The sequence below is a fragment of the Carcharhinus amblyrhynchos genome, chromosome 2, assembly GCF_965287045.1.
Source record: "Carcharhinus amblyrhynchos chromosome 2, sCarAmb.v2.hapA, whole genome shotgun sequence".
Classification (NCBI taxonomy): Eukaryota; Metazoa; Chordata; class Chondrichthyes; order Carcharhiniformes; family Carcharhinidae; genus Carcharhinus; species Carcharhinus amblyrhynchos.
In genome coordinates, this window is record NC_137325.1 from 108179008 (window position 1) to 108194421 (window position 15414).

The window sequence follows — 15414 nt, forward strand, 5'->3', positions numbered from 1 at the left end:
TATGTAAAGTGTTAACTTGCAGACTATTCTAACAACTATTGCACCTGCGCAAAAGAAGCTATATAATAATGTGATCACACAGAAGAGAAGGAGGTGAATCTGGGAGATGAACTCTGCCCTAGCGCTTTCTAATCCTGTACACATGGGGGGAGTTTTTCCATGCTGCTTGCCATGGGAATTAAGAACAAAGAACAGTACAGCACAGGAACAGGGCCTTCAGCCCACCAAGTCTATGCTGACACAGATACCTCTATAACCTAATATTTTCTTGCCTCTACATGGTCTTTATCTCTCTATTCCCTGCCTATTCATGTATCTATCCAGATGCCTCTTGAACATTGTTATAGAATCTGCTTCCACCACCTCCTCTGGCAGCACGCTCCAGGCATTCACCGCTCTCCGTGTGAAAAGCCTGCCCCTTAAATCTCTTTTAAATATTTCTCCTCTCACTTTCAACCTATGTCCCCAAGTAATTGACCCTCCAACCCTGGGAAAAAGATTTTATCCAAGCCTGTCATAATCTTATAAACCTTTATCAGGTCCCCCTCGTCCTCCAATGCTCCAATGGAAACAATCCAAGTTTGTTCAACCTTTCTTCATACTCCATATCCTCCAAACCAGGCAACATCCTGATAAATCTCTTCTGCACTCTTTCCAATACATTAACAACCTTCTGGTAGTGTGGCAACCAGAATTGTACACAGATCTCCAAATGCAGCCTGACCAAAGTCTTATCCAGCTGCAACATGATTTTCCAATTCCTTTACTCAACACCCAGGCCGATGAAGGCCAGCATGCCGTATGCAGTCTTGACCACCTTGTTCACCTGAGTTGTCACCTTCCGGGAACTGCGGATCTTCATGCCTAGATCCCTCTGTCTGCTAATATTTTTCAAGGGCTCTGTCATTTACTATATACTTTTCTTCTGCAGTAGGCCTTCCAAATCACATCACCTCATATTTGTCCAGGCTAAATTCCATCTGCCATCTTTCGGCCCAAGCCTCCAGTCAATTTATTTCTGCTGTATCCTGACAGTCCTCCTCATTATCCGCTGCTCCTCCAATTTTTGCATCATCTGCAAATTTACTAATCAGATCACCTACATTTTCCTCCAAATCATTTATATACATTACAAACAACAAAGGCCCCAGCACTGATCCTTGTCACAGACCTTCAGTTAGTAAAGTACTGTTCCATTGCTATTTTCTGCTTTCTATGCCCAAGCCAGTTTTGTATCAATTTTATCAGTTCACCTCGGATCTCATATGACTTCACTTGTGTGTGTGTAGGGGGGGGGGGGGCGGGGGAGAGAGAGAGAGAGAGAGAGAGAGGGTGGTGGACCATGCAAAGGCCTGTTGACCTCGGGAGGGATTTTCTGGTTTTGGGGCAAGAGTGGCTGGAAAATCCCACCCAAAATTCAGTAGGTAAATAAATGTTACTGAGCAAAAGGATCTTTGCCTCCAGCCAGATTTCTTGCTAAGAGTAAGACATCCAACATATTCTGAGGTAACCCAACAACAACAGCAATCAAACAAACTGGGTCTGTTGTCTCTAGTAAAAAGAAAGTTGAGAGGAGATTTGGTAGAAATGTTGAAAATCATGAGGGATCTGGACAAAGTAGAAGATGGAAGTATCAAGATTTGGGGGATACCCCTTTAAGCTGATTGGCAAAGTAGCGAGGGCCACATGAAGAAAATATATTTTATTTATTGAGCAGTGAGGATGTAAAATGCTCAACTCTAGAGCATAACGAAAGCGGATTCAATCTGAAAAGGGAATTGGGTAATTGTGTCCTGAGGAAATAAATTGTAGGGCTTTGAGGAAAAGGCAGGGGAGTGAGCCTAGCAGAGTAATTCACGGAAGAAGTATTAAGTCAATACGTCAGACTTGTTAAGCTTTTGGGTGGCAGGATGGCTCAGTAGTTAGCACGGCTGTCTCACAGCACCAAGTTCAATTCCTGGCTTGGTCACTGTCTGTGCAGAATTTGCACATTCTCCATGTGTCTGCATGGGTTTTCTCGGGGTGCTCTGGTTTCCTCCCACAGTCTAAAAAACATGCTTGTTGGGTGCGTGGGCCATGCTAAATTGTCCCTCAGTGTACCCAAATTCTCTCTGTATACCTGTACAGGCACTAGATTGTGGCGACTAGGGGATTTTCAAGGTAACTTCATTGTAGTGTTAATGTAAGCCTACTTGTGATGCTAATGAATAAACTTTCAAACTATCTAAAAGAAGGAACTAATGCTCAGAGCATGTGGCTTGCTTGGAAGTAACTGAAAATTAATTTCAATGATAAAATCCATACAAAATACATTTTTTACAAATATTTTATGGTTTTAAAAATAAAGACGTACGGCTGGTAAAAGATGCTGAGAATCCACTTCTTGCACTGCCTGTAGACTGGAAGCGGACTGTCACTTCATTAGCTGGTGCAATAACAGGCCCAGGAGCAACATTTCCACATAGAGTGGCCAACAAGGTTTCATCAGTTTGAGCAGTTCCTCCCCAGATCTGTAGAAGTAAAAGGGAGATAATTATGTAAATTTGAATAATGTTTTACTCATTTTACTTAAGCCCTTCTGGCTACAGTCAAAAGTCTCTGAATACTAGAGTATTTAGGTTCGTGTATTTTATTATTCATTCATGGGATGTGGGCCTTGCTGGCAAGTTCAACATTTATTTTCCATCCGTAATTGGCCTGGAGGAGGTGGTGGTGAGCTGCTGTCTTGAACCATTGCAGTTCATGTGATGTACGTATATCCACAGTGCTGTTCAGGAGGGAGTTGCAACATTCAACAATAGTAAAGGAATGGTGATATATTTCCAAGTCAGGACGGAGAGTGGCTTGGAGGGGAACTTCCAAGAGGTGATGTTCCCATGTATCTACTCCCTTATCCTCCTAAGTGACAGCGGTCATGGGGTTGGAAGGCACTGTCTAAGGAGCCTCAATGAGTTTCTGCAGTGCATCTTGTAGATAGTACATACTGCTGCTATTGTGCGTCGGTGGTGGAGGGATTGTGAATGGGTTGCCAATCAAGTGAGCTGTTTTGTTCTAAATGGTGTTGAACTTCAGTGTTGTTGGAACTGCACTCATCCAGGCAAGTGAAGTGTATTCCATCACCCTCCTGATTATACACCTTGTAGATGGTGGCTAGGCTTTGGGGAGCCAGGAAGTGAGTTACTCGCCAGAGGATTCCAAACTTCTGACCTACTCTTGCAGCCATAGTATTATCATGGCTAGTCCAGTTGAGTTTCTGGTCAATGGTAACTTCCAGGATGTTGATAGTGGGCAATTCAGTGATTTTAATGCCATTGAATATCAAAGGACATTGGTTAGATTCTGTCTTTTTGGAGATAACTATTGCCTGGCATTTATGTGGCAGAAATTTTACTTGCCGCTAGTCAGCCCAAGCCTGAATACTGTCCAGATCTTGTTGCATTTGAATATGGCCTCCTTCAGTAACTGAAGAATTGTGAATGGTTCTGACCATATTGCAATCCCCACTCCTGGCCTTATGATGGAAGGAAAGTCATTGCTGAAGCAGCTGAAGATAGATAATTACCATGAGGAAATCCTGCAGTGATGTCCTGGGGCTGAGATAATTGACCGCCAACAACCACAACCACTTTCCTTTGTGCCAGGTATGACTCCAAACAGCAGAGACCTTTCGCCCTGATTCCCATTGACTCCAGTTTTGTTAAGACTCCTGGATTTCCTATTCAGTGCCTTGATGTAAAGGGTGGTCACTCTAACTTCACCTCCTGATTTCAGTTTGTGTCCATGTTTGAACCAAGGTTGTAATGAGGTTAGGAGCTGAGTGACCCTGGCAGAACTCTAAGTGGGAGTCAGTGAGGAGGTTACTGTGTGCTTGATAGCGCTGTCAATAACCCCTTCCATAACTTTGCAGACTGATGGGATAGTAATTCCTCTGGGTACAAGACAAACTTGTGCAATTTTCCACATTTCTGTGCAGATGCCACATTGTAGTTGTACTAGAACTGCGGGTCTAGGAGCGCAAGTTCTCAAGCATAGATCTTCAAGACTATTGCCAGAATATTATCAGAGCCCATAGTCTTTGCAATATCCAGTGCCTTCAGCTGTGTCTTCATATCATGTGGAGTGATTCAAATTGGATGAAGGCTGGCCTCTGAGATGCCAGGGACCTCTGGAGGAGGATGAGATGGATCATCTGTTTGGCCCTTCTGGCTGAAGATTGCTGCGAATACTTCAGCCTTATCTTTTGCACTGTTGTGCCTGGGTTCCTCCATCATTGAGGATGGGGATGTTTGTAGAGTCTTCTCCTCCAGGGAGCTATTAAATTGTCCATCACCATTCGTGAGTGGATGTGGCAGGACTGCAGAGCTTAGATCTGACCTGTTGATTGATTGTGTATTTGCTTAGCTCTGTCTATCACTTGTTGCTTATGTTGTTGGGCATGTAAGCAGTCCTGTACTTAGGCATCATTAGGTTGACACCTAATTTTTCGGTATGCCGAGTGCTGGTTCATCTTGAACCAAGATTGACCCCCTGGCTTGGTGGTAATAGAAGAGTGAGGGATATACTGAGCCATGAGGCTACAGATTTCTACTGTCAGGGGCTCATGGTTGAGTTGCTAGATCTGTTTAAAGTCTACCCTATTTAACAAAGTGGTAGTGCCACACAAAATGAAGGAGGACATCCTCAACAAAGTCTCCACAAGAACTGTGTGGTAGTCACTCCTACCAATACAGCCATGGACTGATACATCTACGGCAGGCAGATTGGCAAGGATGAGGTTGTGTGTTTTTCCTTTTTGTTGGTTCCCTAATCACCTGCCATAGTCACAAGCAACAGTTGTGTCCTGTAGGATTCGGCCAGCACAGTCTGTGGTGGTATTGTAAAACCATTCTGAATGATGGACACCAAAACTCCCCCACCCAGAGTACATTCTCCGCCATTGCCCCTCTCAGGGCTTCCTCTAAGTGATGTTCAACATGGAGGAGCACTGATTCATCAGCTGAGGGGGGAGTGGTACTCAGGAGGACGTTCCATTGCCCTTGTTTGACCTGATGACATGGGACTTCATAGGATCCGGGGTCAATGGTAAAGACATGGCTTCTCTATTGTAACTGGTTCAGCCCCATAGTAAGGCTAATGACTTGGCCATTCACAGGGGGTCGTTGTTACAGAAAGAACCCAAGGAATGTTCTGCTGAATGTAAATCCAAATGAAAAAATTGATTGCTAATAACAATAGGAGAAACATTTTCTTCCCAAAAATAAAAAAAGAATGGAGTGTGAGAAACATGTTTGTCTTTTAACTATTTTTGTCCATAGGAAATGTGATTCACTTTGTCCTGGATTCTACACCAGTGGCTCAGAATCCCAAAAGAGACCTCAAAAAGACAAAGTGATGAAATTCCTCCCTGAATTCTAAGGCTAAAATAATCAAAAGATCGGAATTTTAGCTAAACCTTAAAACTCACATGGCACCTCCGGTTACATCCTTTCCACACAGTATTTAATCAACAGCAATAATAACTTGCATTTATATTTGGTTTGAGTTATTATTGTCACATGTATTGGGATACAGTGAAAATATTATTTCTTGAGTGCCACACAGATAAAACATACTGTTTATAGAGTACATGGAGAGGGTACAGAATATAGTGTTGCAGTTGCAGATAGAGTTGAGGGGGTTGAACTATGAGGAGAGGCTGAATAAGCTAGGCTTGTACTCGTTAGAGTTTAGAAGAATGAGGGGAGATCTCACTGAGACATATAAGATGATGAATGGGATGGATAGGATAGAGGTGGAGAGGCTCTTCCTGCTCAGAAAGGACAGTAGGACTAGAGGGCACAGCCTCAAGATAAAGGGGGGGCGGTTTAGAACGGAGTTGAGGAGGAACTTCTTCACTCAAAGGGTGGTGAATCTCTGGAATTCTCTGCCCTTTGAAGTGGTGGAGGCTGCCTCGCTAAATATATTTAAGACGCGGGTTGATAGGTTTTTGATAGGCAAGGGGATTAAGGGTTATGGGGAGAGGGCGGGAATGTGGAACTGAGCCACGACAGATCAGCCATGATCTTATTGAATGGCGGGGCAGGCTCGAGGGGCTAGATGGCCTACTCCTGTTCCTATTTCTTGTGTTCTTATGTTCTTATAGAGTGCAGAGAAAGAGCAGCTTAATATATGGTAGGTCCATTTAAACGTCTGATGGCAGCAGGGAAGAAACTATTCTTGAGTTATAATGTACCTTTAAACATCCCAAGGTGCTTATAATAGTAAGCAATTGTGTTCACCCTTATAATTTTCAATTTAACCTTCTAACAGATATTTATTCACCTCTGCTTACTCAAGGGGTTGTTTTTTTTCCCCCAATTTGCTCTCACTGCAGATTTTTTTTGTGCACAACAGAAAGAGCCTGTTTTTTGTCAATAGGCCTGTGCTCCCTGCAAATCATAGCCTGACCTATTCACATCATAATCTAGAATAGCTTGGCACGAAAAACAATGGACTTGTTATTGTGACCAAACCATAAGCAGGAATTCCAGTATGTCTCACGGCACGTTAGAATGTGGATGTCGGCCACGCCAAACAATTTTTGTAACTAACAGAACAATCAAATGAGTTTATTCACAGCCGCAGTCGCTTAAGCAGTAAAAGTGAAGCGTTAAAATGAGTTGCTAAATGGCAGCCTGGCACAAGTTCATTCAGGGTTAAAATCAAAACTTCCTTCCAGAGTTTCAGATTAAAATGTAATCCTCAACAAATTGAACAGATATAATCTTGCCATGAGCTACACAGTTTTAGCAGTGCAATGGGATTTTGTTCCCATGGTCAGGCATAACTGAAGTGCTGATCCATGAAATGTGCTTGGTTTTTTTTAAACTCACGAAGCACTGTGAAAACAGACCGAGCTTTGTGGATCAGGCAATATGACAGAGGTAATATATTTGGACAATGTTCAATCTTCACAATTTATAACAAATTGGTGTGACAGTGCCAACCTCTGTTGCTTCATGAACACTGCTCGTATTTAAGAAATTGCATTTACCTGGTTAAAAAAAATCATTAACTCAATTTAACCCATAAGAGCAGCCTGCTTAATTGGATTACAGTGATTGATTGCAATCAAAATATCTGCAGGATACCCTGCACTTTTAAGGAACAACTTATTTTCTAAGCACCCACTGCTAGCAAGGATCACCACCCCCCCCACCCCCGCCCCACTACATATTTCAGGAAATTGTGGTCACACTGACAATGACAGTCCGACATTAGCTGTATTTTTCTTTATTCATTTGTGGGAAATAGGCGTTTCTGGCTGGCCAGCATTTATTGCTCATCCCTACTTGCCCTTGAGAAGGTGGTGGTGAACTGCCTTCTCAAGGGCAGTCCCTGTGCTGTGAGTTGACCCACAATGCTGTTAAGGACGGAATTTCAGGATTTTGAACCAGTGACTGCGAAGGAACAATGGTGGCATGGTGCACAGTGGTTAGCATTGCTGCATCACAGTGCCAGAGACTCAGGTCAATTCCGGTCTGGGGTGACTGACTGTCTGTATGGAGTTTGCATGTTTTCCCTTTGGAATGTAGGGAAAACCAGAACACCTGGAGGAAACCGACACAAAGATGTGCAGGTTAGATTGATTGGCCAAGCAAAATTTCCCTTTAGTATCAGAGAGACTAGTACGGACTTTTGGGGATAGGACCTGGGTAAGATTGTTGTCAGTGTAGGCTCGATGGACCAAAAGGCCTCTTTCTGCACTGTAGGGATTCTATGATTTTGTCCGAGATAGTGAGTGGTTTGGAGGGGAATGTTCCTATGTATCTGGAGCCCTTGTCCTTCTACATGGAAGTGGCCGTGGGTTTGGAAGGTGCTGTCTAAGGATCTTTGGTGAATTTCTGAAGCACATCTTGTAGATAGTACATGTTGCTACTACTGAGCGTCAGTGGTGGAGGGAGTGGATGTTTGTGGACATGGTGCCAATCAAGCAGGCTGCTTTCTCTTGCACAGTGTCAGGCTTTTTGAGTGTTGTTCGAATGGCATCCGGCCAGGCAAGTGGGGAGTGCTCCAGCACACTCCTGACTTATGCCTTGTAGATGGTGGACAAGTTTTAGGGAGTCAGAAGGTGAGTTACTCACCATGGTATCTCTAGCCTCTGACCTGCTCTTGTAGTCACTGTGTTTATCCAATGAGTCCAGTTGAGTTTCTAGTAAATGGTAACCCCAAGGATGTTGACAGTGGGAAATTCAGTGTTGGTAACACCACTGAATGTCAAGGGTTGGTAGTTAGAATGTCTCTTATTGGTGATGGTCATTGCCTGGTATGTGTGTTACTTGCCACTTGTCAGCCCAAGCCTGGATATTGTCCAGATCGTGTTGCATTTGAACATGGGTTGCTCTCAACATTTCCAAATGTGTGGCCAATGGCAATGGCTCAATGGACCATCAATCTTACCAGCCATCATAGCCATTTTTAAATTGATATATTGGGCATGATTTTCTGGTCACACTCACCCTGAAACCAGAAAGTCATGCCTAAGGTCAACAGATCTTTCCATAGTCCGCCCCTCACCCACTGTGATTCCTGTGGTAGGTAGGATGGGAAAATTTGTTCCATTATCTCCATCAAGAGTGTGACAACTTAAACTACAATTCAAACTAAGCTACTTAGCAAAACTAAATAAGAAAGCACTTCTTTCCAGCACAACGTGCTCAACATCAGGTGAATTAATGTAAAAGATAGAGAAATTTCAAGCACAGGTCATACCCCATGCAAATCAAGTTCTGTGAACTTTTGTGCTGTTAAAAAAGTGTCATGCTGTGTCATCTCCCACCCTCTTGTCACCCTAACCCATCCCATACCCCTCCAGATAATTGGCCAAGCCCCCAGATAGAATTACTCACCAAGGCAAGTTTACACTATATTGTATTATTTGTAAAGGGCTAGGAGCTAATTTTTATATGAATATTTAAATATAAAAGGTGCCACATTCTACTGTTGCACCACAGTCATGTGCTGAGTAATAATCAGTCTATCTGTTTACCAACTACATGGAAAGCAGCAAGAAGTATATAGTTGAAACTCCAGCATTGAGTCTGAAAGGTGATTATATATGATTTGCTGAAACCAAGAGACATGGCATCTTACTTGTGGCTGTTTACAGGGCATTGGAGAGATTTTTGAAATAGGTCTTTATCAGGTATGAGGGCATCAAATAGACATTTCAAATTTCTCTCCAATTTACAAAGTGATTGACTACTACCTGGCAGTGTGCTCAGATTTTTAAAACATCTTCAGTTACTTAACACTCAGCCAATCAAATTGTGAGCTAGATACTATGCAAGAAATGTGTTAAAGACATTTTCTTCTGTATTAATAAAACAGGTTACTAATGTCTAAACATAACAAGGAATTTTTTATTGCAATTTCTTTCAAAAAAAAAGTTCTGAAGTACTGCCCAGTTGCACAGGTTCATGCAAGATTCAACAAAATGCAGATAAGTAGGAGTGGAAAGTTCAGCAAAAGATTTTTGAAAAGAAATCAGGGAAATATTTAGTGCAATTTGCACTAAGATTGCCAACTGCCTCACTCCTTTCGTCACAATGGGACATATTGGCCAGTTGTTATTTCTGACATTCCATTGTGATTTAAAAAAATTCTCCTTCCTAAGAACCACATTACATTTTCTATATTTTTGAATAAACTTTTATAACTACAGGGTCCACTACATAAAAGAATAAATCATCCACGTTATTTTTGGTCTTAAATGTGCTATGCTTCATGGAATGGGCAATAAATGCTAGCCTATGGAAGGATAAATGAAAATGTGCACAAATGATAGCTGATGAGTTTAAACTGTAATTGTCATAACAGTAATAAGACAATAAGTTAATCTTGCTCTACACCCCAGCTATGACTGTAACAGTACATTCTGCACTCTCTCCTTTCCTTCTCTATGTACAATGTGCTTTGTATGTATAGCATGCAAGAAACAATAGTTTTCATTGTATACTAATAAAGGTGACATTAGTAAGTCAAATTTTAAGAAAAGACTTAAAGAAACAGATGGCATGTGTTGTAAATGTTCTTTGATTTTTGACTGATAACTTGTTTCAATGTGTTTTTATGTTACTACATTTGCTAAAAATGATTCTAAGGAAATTAATAAGGTCGGTGCGAAAATGGTCATAAAGAAAATAAACAAACTGAGGAAGCCAACAGAGTGGGTAGGCCTATTTTCTTTTTGATGGTCATAGTTCTATGCACCGTCTGGCCACATGTACTATTCTTTCAAATAGTGCCAAATTGGATATTGTCCTGTTCCATCTGCCTGATCAGAATGTCCTGTGTTTCCACTTGAACTTAAAATCAGGGCTTGGTAATTGACAGCATCTAGCAACCCAACATTTTATTTAGTTATTTTTAATTCACAACTGCATTCATATCTGGATACTGCATTAATTGCCTCACGTTTACAAGTCACAAGTGTTAGTGTGGCAGAACCAACCCGTGGCTTGAATTTTGATATCCAAAGTGAATATAGAAACACAGAAAATAGGAGCAGGAGAGGTCATTCTGCCCTTCGAGCCTGCTTTGCCATTCACCATGATCATGGCTGATCATCCAACTCAATAGCTGAACCCGCCTAAACTAGGCTTGTACTCGTTAGAGTTTAGAAGAATGAGGGGAGATCTCATTGAGACGTATAAGATGATGAATGGGATGGATAGGATAGAGGTGGAGAGACTCTTCCCGCTCAAAAAAGACAGTAGGACTAGGGGGCACAGCCTCAAGATAAAGGGGAGGCGGTTTAGAATGGAGTTGAGGAGGAACTTCTTCACTCAAAGGGTGGTGAATCTCTGGAATTCTCTGCCCGTTGAAGTGGTGGAGGCTGCCTCGCTAAATATTTTTAAGAAGCGGGTTGATGGGTTCTTGATAAGAGAGGGGATTAAGGGTTATGGGGAGAGGGCGGGAAAGTGGAACTGAGCCACGACAGATCAGCCATGATCTTATTGAATGGCGGGGCAGGCTCGAAGGGCTAGATGGCCTACTCCTGCTCCTATTTCTTATGTTCTTATGTTCTTAAAATTCTTTGATCACCTTCATGCCAAGTGTTATATCTAACTGCTTCTTAAAAATATTCAGGGGACGATCTTATGAATAAAATTCTGAGTCCAGAACAAGCATGAGAATGGGAAAGTTTTGGATCTGTTTCTTTGGTGAATCCGAATCTGGTATCTTATGCATATAGTACATTAAAAAAATCCTGAAATCAGATTTCCGTTTATCAAAATTGTTTGTCACAAAGCATATTGTTACAAGTTGTCATCCTCATTTGAACATGGAAATTGTCTTTGGGAATAGGTGATAAACACTGTAGATTTCAGATTGGTGAGCAAGGCAAGCCTTACAACACAAACCCACCTGTGGAGATCTAACAAATATTCATTAAGCACTCTAATTGGACTGTTCATGAGATTCAGAATTTACGTTAGAATTTTATAGGTTTCTATGAGATCCCCTATCATTCTTCTGATTTCTAGTGAATACAATCCTAATCGACACAATCTTTCCTCATATGTCAGTCCTGCCATCACAGGAATCAGCCATAGTGCTGTTAATTCATCTAATCCTGCTGCAAGTGGTTTTCTAGGGGAGAAAAAAAGTATTTTACTCATGCATATGAGTAAAATATGTATTTGTGTAGGAGAGAAAGACAGATGGAAAAGATGAGAGAACAAGAATTCTGACTGACTTGCAGTTTAAATTTTATGAGATCCTGATTAATACTTGTTCCTCAAAGTTAGTCATTCAGAAACAGACATATGTTCCATCTGAAATATGCTAAAGTAATGTTTTGTAATGATACAGTCACTAGTCATCTGAATTCAACTTTTATTAGACTCCTAAGATTTGTAATGTCCCTGCAGCCATTTACTTTTGGCCAGTGAAATTTACAGGATTTGTGCATATGTTGGGCCATGAGGTTACAGATAATTGTTGAGTACAATTCTGCTGCAGCTGATGGCCCCCTTGGATACCCAGTCTTTAGTTGCTAGATCTGTTTGAAGTCTACCCTATCTCACATGGTTGTGGTGCCACATAACACAATGGAGGGTACCGTCAGTTGGAAGATGGGATTGTTTCCACTATGACTGTGCAGTGGCCACTCCAATCAAACTTATTATGGACTGATGCATCTGTGGCAAGCAAGTTGCTGAGGATGAGATCAAGGCTGGTGGGCAGCACGGTAGCACAGTGGTTAGCACTGCTGCTTCACAGCTCTAGGGACCTGGGTTCAATTCCCAGCTCGGGTCACATTTTGTGTGGAGTTTGCACATTCTCCTCATGTCTGCGTGGGTTTCCTCCATGTGCTCCAGTTTCCTCACACAGTCCAAAGATGTGCAGGTTAGGTTTGATTGGCCATGCTAAAATTGTCCCTTAGTGTACCAGGATGCTTAGGTTAGAGGGATTAATGGGTAAAATATGTGGGGATATGGGCTAGGGCTTGGGAGGGATTGTGGTTGGTGCAGACTCAATGGGCCGAAGGGCCTCTTTCTGCACTGTAGGGTTTGATGATTTCGATGTTTTTCTCTCATATTGTCTCCCTCACCACCTGCTGCAGACACAATCTAGCAGCTATGTCCTTTAAGGCCTGGTTATCTTGGTCTGTGGTGGTGCTGTCTAAACCATTCTTGGTGATGGACACTGAAGTATCCCACACAGAGTACATGCTGCATTCTTGCCATCCTCAATGCTTCCTCATGTTTCAACATGGAAAAGTACTGATTCGTCAGCTGAGAGTGGATGGTATATCATAATCAGCCCATGTTTGACCTGGTGCCATGAGATTTCATGGGTTGCAGAGTTATGTTGAGGACTCCCAGGGCAACTCCTTCCCAACAGTGGTTAACACTGCCAACTCACAGTGCCAGGGAGCTGGGTTCGATTCCCAGCTTGGGTCACTGTCTGTGCAAACTCCACACATTCTCTCTGTGTCTGTGTGGACTTCTGCCAAGTGTTTCAGTTTCCTCCCATAGCCCAAATATGTATGAGCTACGTGGATTAGCCATGCTAAATTGTCCCTTAGTGTCAGGGGCACTAGCTAGGGTAAATGCATGAGATTAAGGGAATAGGGCCTGGGTGGGATTGTGGTCAGTGCAGACTCAATGGGCTGAATGGCCTCCTTCTGCATTGAAGGATTCTATGATTTTCCACTTCTACCTGAGGTGGCCTCTGTTTAACATAATTGCCATTGCTGTTAGGTTCATGTTGAAGTCAAGTTAGATATAATTAAACAGTGCCCAATGGTTACAATGTCCTGGGCCTCATACTGGTGAGCCAGAATGAACTTGTATCTAGCTCCACTAACACCATGCTTGCCTCAATTTAAAACTGAGGCTTAATTCTCCTTGTGATGCTAAGAGCAGTACAAGCACCATTATTATTATCCTGATAGAACTTAGTGAAATCAATACAAACCAGGACTTGGACCTGGAATCTTGCGGGTCTCTACAGCTCAATGCAACAGTAGACGGTAAACTTAAGAACTGAACATGATGGCGGGGTTGTGTGGAGGAAGATTGCATTAATTACCTTTAAGCCTTCCAGTCAAATAAACACCAACCTTAACATAGCTGGTCCCACAGTTCTCAGTGCTGCTTGGAATCTGGAAATTTTTGTCAAAAGTAATTTCAAGGTGTTTACTTTCATGGGTTATAATCCTCCAAGTACACTCACTGTTGTCAGGAAAATTCTGCGGCCAGTTGGGTGACTTGAAAGAACCGCTGTCTGCATGGAGGATACCACCACAGGCTGTAAGAAAGGAAATACATTTGTATTTAGGACTGTCAAAGCTCAAACTTGAAAGATAAAACCTGCGAAGGGCTAGGTATGTTTGTCTACTAAATACTGAGAACACTGGAAATCTGAAATTCAAACAGAAAGCACTGAAAATGTCACAGGTCAGGCAGCAATAGTGGAGAGAAACAGCATTAATGCTTTAGGTCGATGAACTCTTATCAGAACTCAGTAAGTAGTCTCACAACAGCAGGTTATAGTCCAACAGGTCTACTTGGTATCATAAGCTTTCGGAGCGCTGCTCTTTCATCAGGCGAGATGCCGGTTAGGATACAAAACTGTAGAGCTCAATGTTGGGAGACTCTCACTTGATGAAGGAGCAGCACCCTGAAAGCTCGTGATACCAAATAAACCTGTTGAATTTTAACTTGGTTTTGTGTGTCTTCTTACTGTGTCCGCTGTAGTCCAATGCTGGCATCTCCACATCTCATCAGAACTGGAAGAAGCTAAGAGGTTTAACAGTTTCTAAGCGATGAATGAGTCAGAGAAGGGATCAGGGTGCTTGGGGAATGGAAAGAACAAAAAAGGTGTGTGATGGGGTGAAGGACAGCAATGATTAAATAACAACAGGAATGATGGTGCAAGGCAAAAGGGATGAAAATGGAACCTGTAAAGAAATGTAAGCTAATTCCAGAGGAGGCACGAACAATAACATCAGAACCTCGATCAGTACCAGCTGACCTCGAAAATAGAATTGCCGGCTAGGATACAAATACAGAGCTCAATGTTGAGATCAGAAAGGTGTAAAGTACCTAACTGAAATGTAAGGTGCTGTTCCTTGAACTTCATCGGAATCAGCTTCCTCATTGTTACTGCTGATTAACTGAAGGAAGTTGCAGCAGCTCGTGTATGTACCACGTGCCCAATTTTCCTGCACACATTCACAGGATTCTAACAGTTAAAACAAGCAATATCACTAGAGAAGTAGCAGGAAAACTAATGGGACCAAAGGCTGACAATCACCCAGAATTGATGGTCTATATCCTAGGGCTTTAAAAGGAAGTGGCTGCAGAGAAAGTGGATGCAATGACTGTAATCTTTCAAAATCCCCTAAATTCTGGAAAAGACTCAGCAGATTGCAAAACCGTAAATGTAATGACTATTTGAGAGAAGAGGGAGACAGGAAGCAGGAGACCTTAGGCCAAGCATTTGTCATTAGGGAAATGCTAACATGCATTATTAAGAAAGCGGTAGCGGGACAGTTGAAAACTAGAATCAAGCAGAGTCAGCATGGTTTCATTGAAGGTAAATATCATTTGAAAAATGTATTAGTTCTTTGAAGTTGTAGTAAAAATGGTGGATAAATGGGAACCAGTAGACATTACAAATTTGGATTTTCAAAATATTTGATAAAATGCCACATAGATATTACTGTACAAGGTAAGATCTCACAGTATTGGTGATAACATGTTAGCATGGATGGAGGATTGACTAATGCACAGGAAACAGAGTCGGACTCTGGGATTCCCAAACCCAATCCTGCAATTTCTGATTTTCAGGACTGTGGCCTTTTAAGAGTGTGGGCTGGTTTGGGTTGCAAGCCTGCACCCTGCACTCTTGACATGGCCA

At 42.2% G+C, this 15414-nt stretch overlaps 1 protein-coding gene across 1 annotated transcript in view; it reads right to left on the bottom strand.

The window, feature by feature from the left end:
* cubn (cubilin (intrinsic factor-cobalamin receptor)) overlaps positions 1–15414 on the bottom strand; it is a 327704-nt gene that overhangs the window by 93027 nt on the left and 219263 nt on the right. Inside the window, exons 52-53 of the mRNA XM_080214655.1 lie at positions 13613–13800; positions 2354–2510 (exon numbers count right to left, since the gene is read on the bottom strand). Of these exons, the coding sequence (XP_080070781.1) occupies positions 2354–2510; positions 13613–13800 (345 nt within the window). The remainder of the gene's footprint in view (positions 1–2353; positions 2511–13612; positions 13801–15414) is intronic.